At 46.1% G+C, this 21,766-nt stretch overlaps 2 protein-coding genes across 3 annotated transcripts in view; one reads left to right on the top strand and one right to left on the bottom strand.

Annotated features, from left to right (window-relative positions):
• TNFRSF13B (TNF receptor superfamily member 13B) overlaps positions 1-8,350 on the top strand; it is a 42,073-nt gene extending 33,723 nt beyond the window's left edge. For both annotated transcript variants that reach the window (XM_079133809.1, XM_079133810.1), the window contains 2 exons: positions 5,008-5,193; positions 5,715-8,350. In XM_079133809.1, coding sequence (XP_078989935.1) covers positions 5,008-5,193; positions 5,715-5,965 — 437 coding nt within the window. In that variant the 3' untranslated portion in view covers positions 5,966-8,350. The remainder of the gene's footprint in view (positions 1-5,007; positions 5,194-5,714) is intronic.
• Positions 8,351-17,117: 8,767 nt separating this feature from the next.
• USP22 (ubiquitin specific peptidase 22) overlaps positions 17,118-21,766 on the bottom strand; it is a 40,814-nt gene continuing 36,165 nt past the window's right edge. Inside the window, exons 12-13 of the mRNA XM_079134343.1 lie at positions 21,101-21,250; positions 17,118-20,247 (exon numbers count right to left, since the gene is read on the bottom strand). Coding sequence (XP_078990469.1) covers positions 20,205-20,247; positions 21,101-21,250 — 193 coding nt within the window. The 3' untranslated portion in view covers positions 17,118-20,204. The remainder of the gene's footprint in view (positions 20,248-21,100; positions 21,251-21,766) is intronic.

Below are 21,766 nucleotides of genomic sequence, written 5' to 3'. Positions count from 1 at the left end.
CTTTTAGGTTTTGTTTATCATGGAAGGATTTTATATCATCGTCAAATTTGAAGGTAAGTTTTGCTGGGTATAAGATTCTTGGTTGACATCCATTTTCTTTCAGGGCTTGGTAAATGTTGTTCCAGGCCCTTCTAGCTTTTAGGGTCTGGATTGAAAAATCTGCTGATATCCGTATTGGTTTCCCCCTGAATGTAATTTGGTTCTTTTCTCTCACAGCCTTTAAAATTCTGTCTTCATTTTGTATGTTAGGTATTTTCATTATAATATGCCTTGGTGTGGGTCTGTTGTAATTTTGTGTATTTGGAGTCCTATAAGCCTCTTGAACTTGATTTTCCATTTCATTCTTCAGATTTGGGAAATTTTCTGATATTATTTCATTGAATAGATTGTTCATTCCTTTGGTTTGTTTCTCTAAGCCTTCCTCAATCCCAATAATTCTTAAATTTGGCCTTTTCATGATATCCCATAGTTCTTGTAGATTCTGTTCATGATTTTTTACCATCTTCTCTGTTTGTTCAACTTTGTTTTCAAGGTTAAATATTTTGTCTTCAATGTCTGAGGTTCTGTCTTCCAGGTGTTCTATCCTATTGGATATGCTTTCTGTGGAGTTCTTAATTTGGTTTATTGTTTCCTTCATTTCAAGGATTTCTGTTTGGTTTTTTTTCAATATCTCTAACTCTTCATTGAAGTGATCTTTTCCTTCCTGTATTTGCTCTTTTAACTGTCGATTGGTGCGATCATTCAATGCCTGCATTTGCTCTTTCATCTCATCGTTTGCTTCCCTGATCATTTTAATTAAGTCATTTCTTCTGCCATGCTGTCATTGGGTTTTATTGATGTAACATCTAGATTTGTTTGGGGCATTTTCTTCCCTTGTTTTCTCATATTGTTCAGATATCAGTGGACCGCTGAGATATTGCAGATTTCCTCTATTGACTTATAATGTCCCTGAAGATTTCTATTATATCCCCTCTTAGCCTTCAGTAGGCTGAAGTCTTGGAGGAAGTTGATAGTGCGGTGCTCTACAAGGAAGCTGCCTCTCTAGGGGTGGTGGCCTTCAGGTGGGGTATATTCCCTGCTAGTGGGCAGAGGTGCCTCCACTTGTTGACCAATGGTCATCCAAAGGGGAACTAGACTGCGGGCTGAGCCTGTTTGGGCCTGTGTCTCTGGTTTTACCGTCTTTGTGGGAAAACCTCACCCGGCAGGGAAGACTCACCTGGCGGGGAGATCTCGCTGGTCAGTTCCCCTCCTAGAGGTTCCCCTCAATCTACAGCTACCGCCTGGGCTGAGCTGCCTTCCTCTGCAACGTTCCCAGGGTCCCATACCTACCTCCTGGGCCTGGGAGCCTCACCCTTCGCAGACGAGTCTCCTTAGGCTGCCTCTCCTCAGAGAATCTGCCCGCAGTCCTGGAACCTTCGCTCCGCCCCTAAGTGTGTCTCTTCCATCAAGAAGCCTCCTAGGTCCTGGGGCCCTGCTCTGCACCTAATCGCCTGGCTATGCAGCCCCTCCTCTGAGCAGCTACCTGGAGCCCCGTACAATCGCTCCAAATCCCAGCGACCCGCCGCATGCCTCTTCCTCCAGACAGCTGCCCGGTGTTCCGGTGTGGTCACTAGATGTCCAAGCAACTCACTGCGCGCCTCCTCCTCCCGCCAACTGCCTGTAGCCCTGGGCAGTCACTCGGAGTCCAAGTGACCTCCCCCATTCCTCCTCCTCCTCCGGGTAGCCCCCCAGGTGTTCAGGAGTGGTCACTCTGAGTCGCTCTGAGTCCAAGTGACCTGCTGCTCGCCTCCTCTGGGCAGCTGCCCGGAGCTCTGGTGTGGCCACTCCGAGACCAAGCGACCCATTGCGCTCCTCCTCCAGGCAGCCCCCCTGGTGTTCAGGAGCAGTCGCTTTGAGTCCAAACAACTCACCACTCGCCTCCTCCTCTGAGCAGCCGCCTGTAGCTCTGGTACAGTCGCTCTGAGTCCAAGCACCCTGCCGCACTCCTCTGCACTCCTCCTTCTCCTGTGGGCAGGCCCCGGTGTTCAGGAGTGGTCGCTCTGAGTCCAAACAGCTCTCCTCGCAGCTCCTCCTCTGGGCAGCCGCCCGGAGCCCCAGTGGTTGCTCCAAGTCCAAGCGCTGTGCTCTTATATAGTTTTAATATGCATTTTTCTTCTTAGTCAAACGGTTTTGAAAAGCATGACTTATGAGCAGGTCTCTAGGTAGGGACCATTTTTCACTTCCCATAGGAAACCTCAAATCATTGATCTGGGAAAAGAGGAAAGCAGAGAAACTGGAAAAGTTCTTTAATCCCCTGAAAAACAGAGGGGCTCTAGATGGTCATCCATGCAGCATGGAAAAGCCCCTGGAAACTTAGTGCCCTAAAAATAACATTTTACTATTTTTGCAGTTCTGTGTGGGGCTCAGCTGGGCAAGTCTTCTGGCTGGCTAGTCTCACTGGGGTCTCTCATAGGGCCACCAGGTGGATGGTGCTAGGGATGGGGTCCTTGAAGGCCTGGCTCTGATGCTGGGGTGGCCTCACCTTGCTCCTCCTATGTCTGTTCTCAGGCCTGTCCAACTCCATGGGGTCTCTTCCTGTGGCCTCTCCAGCTAGACTTCTCACATGATGGCTCACATCTCCCAAGAGAGCAAAACCTGCAGTTGCCAGGCCTGCTTCAGGTGTAGGGCCAGGGCTGGCACAGGGTATCCCCAGGGCATCTTCTTGGGTAAAATGAGTCCTGACTCAGATTGAAGGGAGAGGACTCCTCCAGGACGTGGTATCAATGGCTGTTCTTTTGTGGTCCATTCAAACCTCATGCTGAAAATATTCAGCATCTGCAAATGTTTAGTCTTCCTCCTTGAGTTATCATGGCAGTCCATCTCTACTCTGTCTCGTAGCTGGCCTTCTGTCTCTGCTGTAAAGGCCGCTGGCTTCTCTCCCATTGGTCCAGCCAGTAGGACATTTTTGTTTTATTCCAGGGGCTGGTGGGAGCAGTGGGTCTCGGCCTCCAGATGTGCAGCACCTCACATCCTGAGAACCACAGGCCAGCACCCATGGTTGATCCAGAGAGCTCTGTGTGCTCTCTGAGCTCTGGGCATGGCACATACGAGATAGCACCGCAGGCCTCGGTGTGGTACCAGTTCACCCAGAGCTCCTGTCCCCACTTTGTAAATGCCATGGTGACACCAAACGACCACTAAGAATCCTGCCAGCTCCATCACATCATCAACACTTGAATCTAAGAGTGTATGTAAAGATGAGGGGCAGTACCTGCCCTGTGGCCCTCTCTGTCTGGCATACTGGCCCAGAGCACTGGCCTGGGACTCTGTCAGACTTGCTCCCAGTTACAAATCTAAGACTGGGAACAAACAATATGACTTTGAGACTCAGGTTTGTCATCTACAAAATGGAGTGTAAAATGGTGGGGGTGCTGTGGAAAGCAGTCTGGCAGTTTTTTAAAAAGCAATCATGGAATGACCCAGCAATGGAATGACATCCACACCCAAGAAAATTTAAAAACACATTCATGGGAAGACTTACACATGCACATTCATAGCAGTGTTATTCACAGTGGCCAAAAAGTGGCAACAACCTGAATGCCCAAGAAGTGACAAGTAGATAAACAAAATGTGGTATTATCCACACGCAGAATATATTATTCAGCAATACCGAGAAATGGAGTTCTGAGACACTACTCTGCACAGGTGAACCTTGAAAATACAGTGCTGAGTGAAAGAAGCCAGAAGCAAAAAGTCACACATTGATTGACTCCATTGATAAGAAATATCCAGAACAGGCAAACCCACAGAGTTAGAGAGCAGAGAGTGTCAGCCAGGCTGAAGGCAGAGGGGGTAGAGTTAATGGGACAGGGTTGTTTTGGGCAAGAGAAATGGTCTCAAATTAGTGGAGATGATTGAATATGCTAAATATGTGAATATGCTAAATAACACAGAAATATATACTTTAAAATGATGAATTTGATGGTATATGAATTATATCTCAAAAATTTTTTTGGTACTGGATATTGAACTTAGAGGCACTGTACAACTAAGCCACATCCCCTGCCCTATTTTGTGTTTTATTTAGAGACAGGGTCTCACTGAGTTGCTTAGCGCCTCACTTTTGCTGAGGCTGGCTTTGAACTTGTGATCCTCCTGTCTCAGCCTCCTGAGCTGCTGGGATTACAGTCGTGCACCACTACACCCAGCAATATCTCAATTTTTTAAGTGGCAACCTATCCTCCAATGGAGTCAGAAGATTAAGGAAATTACTGTGCAAAGTGCCCAGCACATAGAATGGGCTCAGTAACTGGTCCCATCATACACAAGTTTGCATGCATGAGTGCAATATGTACATATTATATTACATCTAGCTATCTGTCCTTCCACTGGAGGACGTAGCTCACGTCCCAATTCCAAAGGCCAGGAAGATCTTGGGATAAGAAAAAAAAGTCGAAGGAGGGCTTTGGCCTGGCAGTGGATCTGTCTCTCGCATCCCAAGTCTGGAGGCTGGTTAGTAATCTTGCTGGTACTGACCTCAAAGTATAAGCTCATCCAGGAAGGCTCCTCATTGGAGGAGGAGCCAGATGCAGGGAAGATGGAGACACCATTCTTGTACTGTCATCCACACATCCATCTACCTCCGGGACCATTCCCGTCAACTCCCTAGCAAACAGACAACAGAAAGGGCCAGCTCGAGAAGTGTCCAGTTTTGAGGTCTTGGAAGAAGTGTGTGGCAAAGGATGTCAATTTCCTCCAGGACCCAGAAAGCATACTAGCCAAGCCTCAGGTCAGGAAAGGAATCACACCTCTCCAGGAGTCAGAGAGCAGCTAACTGGGAGTGGGGGATGGCCAAGAGGATTGCTTGGGCATAAGGAGGGGAAAAGAAGGACCTTGACTGGAAGGGGAACTGAGGGTTTCTGAGGTGGGGCAGGAGTTAGGATGGCTGCCGGTTTAAGAAGACACTTCAGATAAGGGCCCTGGGGAGTGGGGTCCCCCTTGAACTCAAGGTCTTACACTGTCTTGCAGTCCTTCTAGGACCGAAGCTGAGCCCCGAACAGCTGGCCCTAGTCTACAGCACACTGGGGCTCTGCCTCTGCGCCATAGTCTGCTGCTTCCTGGTGGCGGTGGCCTGCTTCCTCAAGAGGAGGGGAGATCCACTCTCCAGCCAGCCCCCCAAGGGGCCGTGCAGAGCCCGGATCAAGTCCTCCCAGGGTGAGTGTGTGAAATGGGGGTCCTCGCCCTCTTAACTGCTTGTGTGACAAGACTCAAGCCAACCCTCTGATTTGTCACTGCCTGCTGCTGAATTAGGATTTTTTTTCCTGGGTGCTAGGGTTTGAACCCAGGGCCTTGCGCCTGCTAAGCACATGCTCTTCCACTGAGTTCCATCCCCAGCCCTACTGCCTGCTTCTATACGGATAGTGTTTGCCAAATCTTAACATGTAGAAGTCTGGGACACATCCGGTTAAAACGGCTGGGCCAAAAGAGAAAGTGCACTTATAAGGTAGCCATCAGCATCGCAGGACGCAGGCTCTCTGAACTAAAACCGGGAGGTCACCCTGGTGTGTGTGTGTGTGCGTGCATGCGTGCGTGCGGATTTGAAAGCCGAGTGCCGGCGTGGCCCTTAGTTCCTAGATAAAAGGAGACTTCTGGAGTCCGGGCGTGGGGCGGCCGGGTAGAGGAGTGTAGGGCAGTGCAGCGGCAGCCCCAGCAGACGTCCTCTCCTGTCCCCGCAGACGCCGCGATGGAAGCTGGGAGCTGTGCCGGGGCGCCGCCCGAACCGGTGGAGACTTGCAGTTTCTGCTTCCCGGAGCGCAGGGCGCCCACCCAGGAGAGCGCGGGCGTGCTGGGGATTCCGGATGCCGCGGGCCGGGGCTGCGGGGTGCACCACGCGGGGACCGCCTCCCCGCAGCCGTTGGAGCGCACTGTCAATGGCGGGTTTGGCGTCGTGTGCGCGCCCGCCCTGGACGGGGTTCCCGGCGAATGAAAGCTGGGTGGCCAGGACGGAGGTGGAGGAGGGAGATGAGGAAAGAGGAAGAAATGGAAAGAGACTACGGAGGGAGTGAGAGACGGGGAGGGAATGAGGAAGAAAGAGACCGCCGGAAATCGAAAGAACGAAGTTGAGACCGAGAGGAAATAGGAATGGGGAGAGGTGCCAGAGTGGGAACTCGGACGTTCTTTATCCCCTTTCCGTGCAAACCGTGTCACCATCACCATAACACACACGCAATAAAGTTATCTGTGCATGCTATTCATGGCTCCAAGAGCCCTTTTCCCTATAAAATAAACATCCCGCCTCTCCTCCGGGATCTTGGTGTGTCTTTCTATCTGAAGAATGAAGGCGTCCAGCCCTCACCTTCCTTGGCACAGGTTTCACCAAATGCAGCTGTGGGACGACCTGGGGCGCTGACAATCTTCTCAGATTGCTGGTCGGCCTGGCTCTTGTTAAATGCATTCTACTGTCATGTATAACTAATTAGAAAAAAAATTTTTAAAAATTTTTTAAAAAGAGGGAGAGCAGAGAAAGATGGAAGAATGGTCTGCAGAAAGGTAGGTGTCGCCATCATCTGGAGAAGTAGGGACTTGAGTGTCTACTTTTTTCACAAACAACAAATTCTCTTCCATGCCTCCTTGGTGAGGGCATGAAAGTACAAAGCGTGTGTATATGTATGCACATGCGTGCACAGGCCTGGAGGGCAGTTGGAGCTGAAGGTAGCAAAACTCTCAGAAAGACGGATGGGTGTTCACTGGACCCCAGCTGAAGATCGTTTTCATTTGCATCCATTTTTAAATTAGCATTTAAGCCTTTAGTTTTGGTAGCATTTAAACCTTAAGTTGCACAACTATTCTTAGAAGCATTTACACAGTAAATGATTATGTAAGTTGAAATCTCTCATGCGCACCACCCAAGGGTATGCAGCAGGACTACACTCGCCAAAGGGCCATGGAGCATACTTTGGGAAACATGGACAGGCATCCTGCTGCTCTGTCTAATGCTCTCTCTTCTCACCATCAGTGGGCTGATAGGCTATGCATCTGCTAGGGCCGCCATTCCAAGTGCCATGTTACTGGGCTGCTTCAGCAAAAGAGTTGTTCATGATTTTGGAGACTGGAAGTCTGAGGTCAAGGTATCAGCAGAATTGGCTCCTGAGGCTATCTGGCGAGGACCATCCCAGGCCTTTCCTTGGCTTATAGGTGTCCTTCCTCCTCTGTCTCTTTTCCTCATCTTCCCTCTGTCTCTGGGTTCAAATTTCCCTTTTATAAGGACACCAGTCATATTGGATTGGGATCCACAATAATGACTTTGTTTTCACTTTTCTGTAAAGACCCTATCTCCAAACAGGGTCACATGAAGCACTGGGGATAAGGACTTCAACATATGAGATTTGGGGGACAAATTCCACAAATTCCACCCACAACACTGGCCCTCCATGAGACCACCTCTGTTTCATTTTTGTGTCCAGACAAGCTGGCATCTAAAAACATAGCTGCCAAGAGCACTTGCCTCCCCTTGCCAAGTGAGCCCACTTGGCAAATGGTCCATTTTGGCTGCATTGTTTCTGCACTACCACACCTACTGCAGGCAGCTTCCTTTCTTATAGCAGGGTTGACACGAAGACCCGGTCACAGTGTAGACACTAGTTAGGTGTTGGCCAAGTCCCACTACACTGTTGTGCTCAGAAACACAACATCATCTATTAAGGCACGTTTGTGTGATGTGCAGATGGTTATTCTTACAGATCTGTAGTTTTCAAATTCTGAACCTGAAGGGTTCTGGATGTAGGATACTTCTGGAAATTCTTGGTGGGGTTGGGGATTACAAAAACAGGATGCTGAGCATCCAAATTCAACTTCAATCAGACAAAATCTTGTAGAGTTCTTTGTATAGTTTTCCAGTTGACCTTGGTATAAGTTTTTGTTTTGTTTTTAAAAGAAAAGTAATTCCTTGATAGAAGTAGACCTAAATACTGTCAATTTTGTCCATGTTGTGTGGTTCTACCTTGAAAATATATCCTGATTCCAGTCAGTTGCATGGCCTCTATAATTTGAATCCTCATCATTCGTCACCTGGATTACTGTCTAACCTCCCTGGGCCTCCTCACTGCCACCAAGTTTTTTCTGTAAAGGATCAGTTAAAATAGTTACTTAGACTTTGTGGACCATGCAGTCTCCATTGCAACTACTCAGCAATTACTCAACTCTGCCATGAGAATGCAAAAGTAGCCACAGACAGCAAGCAAGCCCATGGGTGTGACTGTGTCTAATAGAGTTTGATTGACTAAAACAGGTGTGGGGGGCGGGATGTGGACAGTGGGCTGCCAACCTCTGCTTGACTCCATGGCAACAGTGATCTTTCTATGCCTCTTTAAAAGATGTGTCTACATTAGACATCCTTAATCAATCATAGTAATCCTCAAATAGTAATACATTTCTTCCCATATAGGGTAGGAATCTTACAACCATAAACTCCCCCCACCTATCTTTTGTGCTATTGTGCTCTTGGGTGACAATGCAGGTCACAATATTCCTGTTCCACCTTGGTTTTATACTTTTCCACGAAACTCTGCTACAAAGTGGGTCCTCTCCGTATTTCTGGCCCTCCCTCAGTGGTAGATCACTGTTAATTATCACGAGTGTGGGGGAAATGGGGATTGTCTATGATCCTGTTTCCATTCTCAGTCTGAGGCAGGCCCTATGCTCTGGGTCTAGAGATTGAAGTTTTTTCATTGATGCTTCTTCTCTGAGGAGTAGCCCTCTCATGAAGTGGGACAGTCTCCTGCCTCCCAACTGCAGTGGAGGCTAGTTGCTTTTCCTTTCCACCAACCTCAGTCAGTCTTCACACATGTGGTAAGGCCAGCAGGGTTTGCTGCCTCCACACCAAATTTATGCCTTTTGTTTTCAGGGAAGATGAGTCTGGGTGAGCTTTGTGTGTTTCCTGCCATGGTGGCTGCTCCCTTTCCCAGGCCTGCATCCAAGGATATCTCTGGTCTCCGACTGCATGTGTGTGAGGACCCAGTGGAGGTCTGTGGAGGAGACCCTGCAGTGGGTGTGAACTGCCCTGTGCTATGATTTGGAAGTCCCCCACTCCCCCAGGACTCCATGTGTTGAAATTATCCCCACTGGGAGGTGATACAATGATGGAGACTTGACCCAACTCTTGTGTTTAGAGGTGTGGCCTTTGGGAGTTGATCGCAATGGGATCAGGTCATTAGGAGACCCCATGACTGAATCCTGGTGGCTTTATAAGAGACCAGAAGAGACACACGTCTCTTGCTGTGTGATGCCCTGTGCTGCCTCAGGGCTCTGCCAGGAAGACCATTGCCACATTCAAACCCTGGAACCTCCAGAACTGTGAGATAAATAAAAACCTCTTAAAAAATAAAAAATAAAAACCTCTGTTCTTTAAAAATGAACCCAGGACAGACATATCCTGCCGAGTTCCACACTCAGGCTGCCCTTCACTCACCTCTGGCAGTCTTTACATTTTCCACATTTTATAGATGAAGAAATTGAGTCTGGAGAGTTGAAGTAGCTTGCCAACAACACCCTCCACTAGGACTGGAGCTCGGCAGCTGGGCTCTTTATTGTGCAGTCGCTGGCTTCCACTGCAGAGGTTAAAATGAAATCTTGACATTAGAGAGGCTGGAATCTTCTATTTTAACATGTGGTGATTAAGTCTATGACCTGGCAAAAGAATCCACATGAACACACTGGCATGGAAAGCATGACGAATTCCAGCTCGAAACAAGGCAGTGAGCCCACTGGCTCCTGGTGAGCAAAAGACTGTGACATAGAGGCACAGCTGACACCATCCCTTCCACAAGCCGCCAACATTCCACTCTTACAACCAACTCAATGAATAGACTGAAGTGAACTCCCCAGGGTGCCCAAAGGACCTTTATTTCCCATCTTTACGGCCAGGCGTGTGTTTTACCTGGAATGTCCAATCTTGATGGCACAGTGCACACCATGTTCTGCAGGCCTCTTCTCCAAGGTGGTCACATTGAAGAGCCTTCTCCAACCATCCTGGCCCTGGCTCCCTGCCTTCGCTTCACCCGCCTTCATGTCTCCATAGCATAGTGCAAGCCCACTTGTACCTGCCCCGCAAGACTGTACTCTCTACAATGTGGACAGGTCTTTGGCTTTTGTCACTCCCACACATGTCAAACATGTCTGCCATTAAATAGTTGTTGAATGAAAGAACTAAGTGTCAGACTGGATCATTTGTCATTTTAGAACTTTCAGTTTTAACAGTCCACAAAAATATGACTTCCAGAGATTCAAGATGGCAAACTAAAGGGAGGCTGCATTTCTTATTGCCCCACAACTCCGGTTTCAAGCAAAGGAAAATCTGTTTCTCTTGAGGCAGTCTTTGCTGCTCATTGATCCCCTGCTGTTTACCCCATTTGTCCACCTGCATCTGCCAGCATATCGACTATACTTTTGAGTGCAGATTGCTCACTGACTGCTGCCTATCATCCACATTTGCCTGTTTGCCTGCCTCTTGCCTGCCCATTGCCTGCCTGTCACCTACCCATCACCCACTGCCCAAGGTCCACCTGGTGATCATCCACCAGTAGCCTGCAGACTGCCCGCAGACCCAGGGTGGATTGCCAGCTGCCTGCTGTTGCCTGGAAGTCCAGTCACAGTACCTGCAGGTTTGGAAACACGTGGCTGCTGCCATTTTGGGACAATAGCCAGGACTTGCAGGACCCCCCGGCTCGACCAACAGCACCCCATACATACTTGGCACCCATGCTCCGTGCTGCAGCTCTCCATTTGCTAACACATTTGGAAGCTAGTACAGCCATCTTGGATTATCCTGGAAGTGGAAGCTGCCATCTTTAGGTGGGGCCAACCCCATCCTGAGACCCCTGCTGGAGACTGGAAACTCATTGTCAGGTACCTCTCATGCATCAGGCTACTGAAGACTGGGAGGTTTGAACAGTAGATGACTGTTATAGTGTAGATTTTTTTTTTTCTTTTTGAAAATTTTTGTTTTTATTTATTTATGTTTCTCACTGTATTTTTCCTTTTGTTTACTGTTTCCTCAGAGTCTCTTTCTCCCTTTTCTCATGCTAACAAACAACTTCTTTGATTCTGCTTTCGCTCTTCCTACAATCTAGTACTTCTATATACTCTTTTCTTATCCCATTAACAGTTTCATCCTACACCCCTCCCCATCCTTTTTCTCCACCATTAGAAACTGTAGACCTAGATAATAATTGAACTTACCCTCTCTGTTTATTATGACAATATTGTTAAGGTCTTCATTTGATTTAGGGCTGCATATTATCTGTACTGGCTGCTGCTAATATTGATCTCCCCCTTAAAGAAGAGGTTTTGGAAACCTGCAGGGTCAATATAAACCTGTAGGGGGGAAACTGCAATACCCCAGATCTACACTGTTAGAGGGGAAGATATGTGAACAACATGAAAAAACAAGGGGAAAAAGTGTTCCAAACAAACCTAGATTCTATATTAACAGAATCCAATGACAGCATGGTAGAAGAAATGTGAGAAAAGGAGTTCAAAATATACTTAATTAAAATGATTCACAAAGCAAAGGATGAGATACAGAGAGCAAATGCAGGCAATGAACGTTCACTCCAATAAACAGTTGAAAGAGCAATTGCAGGAAGCTAAAGATCATTTCAACAAAGAGATAGAGATTCTGAAAACAAACAAACAGAAATCCTTGAAATGAAGGAAACAATAAACCAAATAAACTCAATGGAAAGCATCTCCAACAGACTGGATCACTTGGAAGACAGAAACTCAGACAATGAAGAAAAAAATATTTAATCTTGAAAATAAAGTTGACCAAACAGAGAAGATGGTAAGAAATCATGAATGGAACCTCCAAGAACTAGGAGACATCATGAAAAGACCAAATTTAAGAATTATTGGGATTGAGGAAGGCACAGAGATACAAACCAAAGAAATAAACAACCTATTCAATGAAATAGTATCAGAAAATTTCCCAAACCTGAAGAATGAAATGGAAAATCAACTACAAGAGGCTTACAGAACAGCAAATGCACAAAATTACAACAGGTCTACACCGAGGCACATTATAATAAAAATGCCTAACATCCAAAATAAAGGTAGAATTTTAAAGGCTGTAAGAGAAAAACATCAGATTACATATAGGGGGAAACCAAGATGGATATCAGCAGATTTCTCAGCCTAGACCCTAAAAGCTAGAAGGGTCTGGAACAACATATTTCAAGCTCTGAAAGAACATGGTTGCCAACCAAGAATCTTACACTCAGCAAAACTAACCTTCAGATTTTAAGATGAAATAAAATCCTTCCATAATAAACAAAAGTTAAAAGAATTTACAAATAGAAAACTTGCATTATAGAACATTCTCAGCAAAATACTCCATGAGGAGGAAATGAAAAACAACAATGTAGGTCAGCAGAGGGAAGAACTACCCTAAAGGAAAACCCAATCAAAGGAGAAACCAAATCAAATTAAAAACCAAAAATAAGCCAAAATGACCAGGAATACAAATCATATCTCTATAATAACTCTGAATGTTAACGGCCTAAACTCATCAATCAAAAGACATAGACTGGCAGATTGGATTAAAAAGAAAGACCCAACAATATGCTGCCTTCAAGAGACTTATCTCATAGAAAAAGACATTCACAGATTAAAGGTGAAAGGTTGGGAAAAAACATACCATACACATGGACTCAGTGAAAAAGGTAGGGGTTTCCATCCTTATATATCAGATAAAGTGAACTTCAAGCCAAAGTTAGAAGGGATAAAGAAGGGCATTTCATACCACTTAAGGGAACCATAAATCAGGAAGACATAGGATCATAAATATTTATGTCCCAAACAACAGCGCATCCATGTACGTCAAAAAAAGTCCTTCTCAATTCCAGGAATCAAACAGAGTACAACACAATAATTCCAGGTGACTTTAACACACTGCTGTCAGAATGCACGAGAAAATGCTTTCCCCTCCAGAGCCCTATCAATAGAGTATGTTAGCTAACTTTGGATTTTTACCAATGGAGAGAGAAAAAATGGTCTTTCATCTGAAGTTTTAATTTAATTTTCTTTTTTAATGAGTGAAGTTAACTATCTTGTTTATTAATAGTAAATTTTATTTCCTTTTTCTATGTTTGGAACGGGTTATGATTTTGTCAATTTACATGTTAGGAAGGATAGCTCTTTGTGATATGAGCTGTAAATATCTCCTTTAGTTGTCTTTTTTTAAAAGTTTGTGATGCTTTTTTCCACAAAAAATTGATTTTTATATAACAAAAAGTACCAGTGAAATAATTTATGACTTGGGGATTTTTGACTCTTAGGTAGTTCTTGCTAACTCCAGATATGTAAAGAAAAAATTTTCAAGTTTTCTTATTATTTAATGGTTTTGTTATTTAAAAAATATCTTTGGTACATAGGGAATTTATCATGGTATATGAGGTAAGGCAGAGATATTACTTTACTTATTCCTATAACATTTATTGACTACTTCTTTTTCCCAGTGATTTGAGATGATGTCCTCTTTATACATTCAATTTCTAGATGTATCCGAATGTATTTACTTCTGGGTATTCTGTTTTTCTAATAGATCAGCATGATACTCTTAAATTATTTAGACTTTTAAAAATGCCTTATTGCGTTTTAGTGCTGTTCCCACTTGTATGTTTATTTTTTTCACTAAATTTAGCATCAGGTGATACAGCTTAAAGCTATTAAGTTTCCATTGAGATTTTGTTTAATTTATAAGTTTACACAATAATATGATCCTTCCATTTGCAGAAAGTCTATTTTTTTGCCTTCAGTAGTATTTTAATTTTTAACTGGCCTCACATTTTTATTGACAAACATATTAATGTATTTTTTACTGTTATGAAATCTTTTCTTCCATTAAATCTTCAAAAGATTGTTTGAATCTACGTAAACTGATTTTCATATGTTGGTTTTGTACTTGGTAATCTAATTGAGCTATCTTACTGTTTGTAATAGCTGTTAATAAAATATCTCAAACCTAATATATATATATATATATATATATATATACACATATACATACACCCAGCAAAACTAACCTTCAGATTTTAAGATGAAATAAAATCCTTCCATAATAAACAAAAGTAAAAAGAATTTACAAGTAGAAAACTTGCACTATAGAACATTCTCAGCAAAATATTCCATGAGGAGGAAATGAAAAACAACAGTGTATACACACACACACACACACACACACACACATATATATATATGACTTCCTCTCTGCTCTGGTTTAGTGTATCTCCAAAAGATCATATGCTGGAAACCTGGTTCCCAGTCAGCAGTGTGGAGAGGTGGAGCCTCTGGGAGGACCACAGGTTCTGGCAGGAGTGGCTTTGTTAGGATAGTGTGTACTCTCTACCATGCTTGCAACATGTCACCTCAGGATGCCTCCCACCACATTAAGATGCAGCGAGAAGCTGCTCACCAGATGCTGGCACCATGTTTTTAAACTTCTCAGACTTCAGCATCATGAGACATTTATTCATTCTTCATGAGTGTCAGAAAATGGACTAAGACACCTTGCTGGCTCCTACTTTAAACCACTTATGGTTTATGTGTACCACCAAGGAGGGACAGGGAGAAAACAATCTTCAAGATCATCAAAGGTCAGAGTTGGGGGAATTTCCCAATCATTCCTGGTAGCCCTCCCCTTGTCTCATTTTATAGATGAGGGACTGGGGGCTTCAGAGAGGAATTGCTAGTTCAGGACACACTGTCAGAATGCTAGAGTCCCAGACCCCTCTCCCATCCTGCATGAGAAGTGCTTTCTCCACTACATTGACTGCTTTTTGTGGGTGACAAAACTGGGGTGGGAATGAGGTCACATGGGGCTTAAAAACAGTATTAGCATTCACAAATTTGTTGCGTGGAGAATATTGTCTCAAGTGAGGTCCCAGGTCCTGAAGTAAAGTGGGTGTAATTTCAGGGGGATGTGTGCACACTTGGAGGAATCCGTGTTCTCCCCAATGAACTGGTCCAGATTGGGGTTTCAGGTTTATTGTGGTCTAAGTTGGACCTCAGGATCTATGCAACACAGGATTCAACCTTGTGCCTGATCCTTTGACCCTCTGTGGATCAGTGGAAAGGATGGAGCCTGCAGCTCTCCTGGGAGAATGTTCCTTTGCAGGTGAACATTTTACACCTTCCTAACTTTTTCCCACTGGTTTTCCGTCTCAGAGGTGCCAAGAACCCAGTTTTATTAGTCTGTCAGTCCTTTAACTGAGCTAGTCCTTTAACAGCAGCAAGTGATCCAACCTGTCTTAAGCGCACAGTTCCTGCTTCCCCATTGTCTTGAAGTGGCCGAGTGTGGAGTCTATGAGGGTTCAGGGTGGTCTTTCCTCTTGACCCCAGACTCTTGGGCCTCAGCATTCATCAGGAACCCCACTGTCCCCAGGCTTTTGCTTGTGCTGTCCTCTATATGAAAGCCCCCTCCTGCTTGACTGTCATTCCTTGGCTGGGATCCCAAAGCACTAAAAGTCAGGGAACTTACTGAGTGGGCATATCATCCTTGTGATGGACAGCAAGAAAAGGGGATGTTTTACCTAGGTATGTCTGCAGATAGGAAGAATTTAAGGATTTATATGAAGGTTTAAGATACATTCGTTGTTCAGGGCTCAGACCAGTTTCCAGCCTGCCAGGAAAAATGCAGCTGGCTGGTCAGATTGGTCAAGTCACTCTGGTCTTTGGGACAGAGAAAGCCAGGGGAAGAGGTTGAATCCTATACCAACTCAGGGATGATTCTAAAGGACAGTGATGAAGGGAAACCCTCCCAGGGAGCAGATCTTAAGAGCAGTCAGTCTTTCTGGTTACCCACTTTGCAGCAACAACAGAGCCCACAGTGCTGACCTGCATCCATCCACAGGAACTGCTAATAGCCTGACTGGTGGCAAGGACTTGGGAGAAACAGGACTGAAAGATAAGTGACAAGATCTGGGTGGACAGCCTCTCAAAATGGGCAGACTATGAAGATGTCTATATCCATGTTCCCTTTGTCCTCTTTGGTGGGAACACAGAGAATTACTAAAGGAACACTTAAATGGCATGCCTGTGGGTGTGGCCCACCTCTTCCCTCAGTCCTGTACTTGCTCAGGGGGCCCGTGAACATGGCCAGTGCAGAGATGAAGGCCCACCAGGTGGCACTCCTGCCCCCAAAGCACCTCATCTGCCCAAAACAGTTGCCAATTCTGGGCCCAGCATCATTTCCAAGGAGGACTCAGCCAGGCCTCTTTCAACATGAAGGGGTTGTTTGTCTTCACTAGAATAAAGTCATGATCTAGGTATGAATTTGCCTGCTCTGCCCATTGGTACCTCCACCCTATCTCAGCACCCCACCAATAACTGCTCTCTAGTCAAAGTCCCTGATTCACAGCAGAGGATATGTGGCAATAGGTGCACATCTATGGGACTTACCTGCTCTTCACACACCATCTGGAAGCGGCTGGGCTTTCAGAGAACTCAGTAATGGTGAAGGGATAGGGCTGTGTTGCAGGGGAAATTTGGTGCTTTAACTAGAAACCATTATATGATTCTGACCACCCACCCACCACCCCCCAACCAGCACAAGGGTCTGAGAATCAAGGTGTGAATGTGAAACTGCTTCTTAAATACACCCAGCTAGGCTGGGGGTGTGGCTCAGTGGCATTCAGTGGCAGAGTACTTGCACAAGGCCCTGGTTTTCAGCCCCCACACTGCAAAAAACAAAAATCCGACTGGTCACAAAGCCACGGCTGCATTTCTCCTCTGCTTACACACGAAGCTTTCTCTTCTTGGGGAGAGCCTGCTACCAATGTACCTTCTTATGCCACAACCAGGTCAGCTAATCACACCCTGGCATGATTCCTGTACTTGAAGGTCCTCAGGTGACCCTCATGCACACCAGTCTGAAGGCATATGGCTGTTCTGAACCCTCCATGTTGTTTTCCTTCCCACGAAAGAAGAAAAGAGGGTTAAACAACAGTGGGTCAAGGAAGTAGAGCACAGGGACTTTTTAGGATCCAGCACAACCCAGGGGCCAGGACACTTCTCCTGCTGCTGTTCCCACTCTGGGGTTCACAATTCTTGCCACCCTGTGTTAGTAAGGGGAGAATGAGCCAGACTGCAGAATAAAATGTAGCTTTATTATGACATAGGAAAGACTACAAGCCATCAGGGAGAAGAGAGTCAAATAGCCCCTCAAAATGACAGGGAAAAGGCAGGTGTAAACATCTTGGTAATAAAATCTCCAACCACAACACAATCATTGGAATTTTTTTCTTACAATTTTTGTTTTCAAAGTTATAGTAAATGAAACAAGTCACTTGAATTGTCAAAAGAACTGCGATTTTACACAAGTAAAAGCATACACACCAAGCCAAAATACAATAGCACTCAGGTATATATGTCTCAGGGATGCTGCTACAAGAGGGAAGTCCAGGGGCTGTCCTAGAGCCCAGCAGGAGGGGAGCCCAGGCCTAGCCCCAGGCTGCTGCCTTGTGTGAGGAGTCCCTGACAGAGGGAGGCTGTCCACACGATCCACAGGCCATCCCATGCCTCCAACACTTCACACGGCTCAAAAACATTGCCTTCGTATTTCTGAAGAGGATGAGTTCATTTGTCTTACTATGAAGCACTGAAATGACAACCAGTATCTCAGAAATACAGGCTCTTTCTAGCACACTGGTTATGATTGTATACAGGGGGGTGTCACCCAGTGTGTCCCCTTCATGGTAAGATGCACTTTGTGACAATCTGAACACCTCCCTACACAAGGTGGTCAACTAGGAAATGGTAAAACCATTCTGTTGACCTAACAGCCGAGGGAGGGGGGGCTATAAGAAGTGATTTCTAAACCCATCAAATAAATATGCTGCTCCTCAAAAAGTAAATTCACATGAGCACTTCAATGCTGAGGACCCAATGCTGAGGGTCCTGGCAGAGAGCAAGGCCCAACAGGAACTCAGTGTCCATGGGGCCACAGGAACAGAGCTAAGTGCTTAGAATGCCAAAGCCTTGGGGAAGGAGGGAATCAATCTGAACACAAAAGTCTCAAATAATGCTTACAAAAAGGAGCATAGTTCTTTCTCCCCAGTTCTATATTCTTAGTGTGGCGACACAAGCGAGGGGTATGTCACGATGGAGGAAGCAGGTTCAGCCCAACCAGAGGTGACCAGCCAGAAAGTCCAGCTGACTCACTTGCTTGCTTCACACCTGCATCTGGACACCCCACAATCAGGGTGCTGAGACCCCCAGTTCAGACTCCTGCAGGTTGACTTCAGTTCAGTCTCTTTTCCAAAAGGTTTGTTCCTGATTAAAAGACAAAAATCTGCTCCCAAGATCATCTTCATAGCACAGAACATAGAACCTGGCCACCTAGGGCTGTGCCCGAGAATCTGGGCCCATCCACGTTTTTCCAATAATGCTTATTTAACACATGTGTTATTTAACACATGCTTCAACTTATACTCTTCAAGCACAGAAACATGACAGACAATGAATTGGGAAGTGTTCAGAAACTGCACCACTGAGGCTTGGCCATACCTGCCGACTCTGTGGCACATGATCGTGTTTCCTGGGTTCTGGTGTTTCTACGTTGATTAAGCAGCAGCTTCTCAGTTCAGGTCCCCTACCTGCCTTTGTGTGGCCTGTCAACTGTGAGAAGTTTTCTCATTTTTGAATAGTTTAAAAAAAAATTTTTTTCTTGACACATGAAAGTCGTACAAAATTCAAATTTCAGGGCCCATAAATAAAGGACTACTGGAACACAGCCAAACTAAAACTGTTCACATATTATCTACAGCAGAGGCCCTACAGTCCACACAGCCTCAAATTCTCACTACTCAGCTCTTTATGAGAAGATACTTGCTAGCCCTGAGACTGCTCATTCCCTTCTCCCCAACACAAGGACCCCACAGTCCATGCAGACAGTGCTCCAGGACAGCTGGAGAGTTGGCCATTCACAAACTAGATTCGAACAATGCTTCCGTCCCCAGGTCCCCAGGTTGTAATTTCTCAAAAATGGACTAACAATCTAAGTTTGGGTTTGAATAGATAGATACATGCAAGATATCTTACAAGGAACTTCCTCAACCAGCTCTGCAACAACCTCAATCACAAAAGCATTTCATTCTCACTACAACTGAAACCACAGCAAGTGTAGAGAGGAGGCACATGGTCTCCACTAGAGGCCGCTCAGCTTCAAATCCACCACACCAGCCACCAAGCGGCCCTGCACAGGCAGCAAGACCGAAGATCAGGAAGAAAAATGGGAGGAAAGGGACCATGGAACCACTGAACAATGCTCCATTTACTCCAAAGATCAAGACACTGAATCATGAGCTGCAGCCCAGTTCTCCCCCACTGACTCTGCCTGCTGTGAACCACAGAAGGGGAGAGAGTAGCAGGGCAGGGTGGGGAGGGGTGCAACAGAAACAGCACCAATTAAAAAGCAAGACTCACTCTTGAGAATAAAGAAATGGTCTAGATTTCAGTATAAACTCGACAGTCATTCACTTTACTATTATTACATTTATGAAATTCACCATTGTGGAAAAAGAGAAAAGGGAAGGGGAATAAGAAAATGTCTATTTCTAGAAAACTGAGAGAACATCTGAGCTGATGCTTCCACATGCAGTTGATGCTAAATTATCTGCAGAACAGACGTGCTTGGAACCTGCGCAAATACCCTCAGGTCCATGGGCTCTGGGGCTGCTTTATAGCTGCAGAAAAAAGGGGAGGATGGGAGCTCACACTCTATGCATTTAATACTACAACCCACTAAAGGCGCTCGCAAGCCCTCTGTCCTTGCACACCATCTTTGCCTACAACTTTGATGGACCCATTATTTTCAAACGGGTGGGCACCTTTTTAAACTGTGTGCATGGTATAACAAAATGAAGCACCAGGCAGAGGCAACTCCATGCCATGAGAACGCCCCCAACCACAAATCTACAGTTTTGAGGAACACAGGAGAGATGCTAGTGATGAATCCCCTCAGCTCCTTTCCCAGGGCACACGTCCTGAGACCTGTGCTCCAGCAGTTCATGTCCACTCTGACACCTCGGCTCCCAGGTGCAGAGGAATCACGTGTGCGGGCTCATCTATACAGGAGGGGTGCCATGATGGTGTGATGTCAGGGAAGCTGGGGATCATCTGGTGAGGCTTGCCAACTCCTTGCCCTCCTTTTTTCTGACCAGCTATGGATGAGGTTACTCATATTCCAGGAACTGTTTGTGGTAGAACAGTAGGTATCTGAGGAGGTAGAAAGAATACAGGCTTTATTCCAATTGCATGTGTAAAGGCATTCAAATCAAACAGCCCACACCAGACAAAAATATGTGCATGTGGCCCTCTGCATGCATCTGACTTCTTAGTTGGTTTTGGTTTTTCAGTCCTCAAGGAGGACAGTCCCTTGCTGCACTGACCTGTCCCAATCAATGCAGCCTGACCCCACCCCGCATGCCAGGGAGTCACTGCAGACTCACCCAATGCCTGCAGCCCTTTGACATGGTCTCTCCTGTCCTTGAAGAACACTGCCCTCATGGGAGGCCTACTGCTGCTATGAACGCCATGGCAGGTGTAGCCTGACTCCTGCTATGCTCTCGAGGTTACACTTTAATAACACATAAGCCCTTGTCTGAAAAACTCTGCTGCTCTGAGTTCATGTTCAACCCTGAAGGAGTTCCTGGCAGCTGGGTCAGCCTCATCCCTGGGCCAAGAATCCTGCTGCCCATTCAGGGATAAGGATCTAGGGAAGTTCAAGATAAAAAGAGGGGTCCCCTCAGTCACTGAAGGGGCAAAAGTTTTCTGTACCCAAAGGAACAAATCCAGCAGAGGAGAGAGGAACTGATAAAGAACTGATTTGCCCAGATCACAGTGTGGGTGCTAGGTGAGTTAAACGACTCTCTCTCCTCTCCCACAACTCAGCTAGGTAGGTGGCATCCTACTTGGAATGAGCCCTCATTACCTCAGCAACTAAAGGTGAACATCGAGTGTCACTTGAGGCACTAGAAACAGATATGGCTTTGGACCCAAATGACAAGAGGGGCAGAATGGGGTGGGACTGCAACCATGAGGCCTCCAGCCCCACACAGGGGCTACGCACCCTTCACTGTCCAGCACGTCCTTGATGCTGGCCTTGGTGATGATGGCATCGTCACACTTAAACCACTGATCTTTGTGCTGACGGATGAAGCTGGTGTAGTGGCCACTCTCCAAGGTCCCTTGATGGTTAACAACAGCAAACAAAGAGTACCTAATAGAGGGAGGAGTGGGGAAGAGAATGGCTGACTAATAGCACCTCTGTTGGAAAGCACACAGCCCTGACAGGCCCAGGTGGCCACTGACCTGACCAAACCTAACAACAACTGCAGAGGGAGAGGGAGCTAGCTGAGTCTGCCTTCCGGCCCTCCCCAGCTCTCACCAGGGTGCAGTGAATTCCTGGAATCACACTTAGCAGAAATGGTGATCATCAGTGGGGAGGTAATGGTACTCACTCTACTTGTGCCACCTTTCTATAGTACCAACAGCAGGAAGAACAGAGCCCCTTAGACATGAATGAAGTCAAGAAGCCTGGGCAGGGGACAGTCCCCAGCTGGAGGAGCATTCAGGTAACAAATAGCCTTTGCTATTTGGTAAACGGAAGCAGACCAGGAAGCAATTAGGCCATAGGAAAAGTGACTTCTGCTGATACTATTCCCCATGTGCCCACCCTGCCAAGGGAGGCAGGGAGACCCCTGCAGAGGGTCCAAGAAGCCCCACAAGCCATGAA

Source organism: Sciurus vulgaris (genome assembly GCF_902686455.1).
Source record: "Sciurus vulgaris genome assembly, chromosome: 3".
NCBI lineage: Eukaryota > Metazoa > Chordata > Mammalia > Rodentia > Sciuridae > Sciurus > Sciurus vulgaris.
This window is presented reverse-complemented; position numbering and strand designations above follow the sequence as displayed.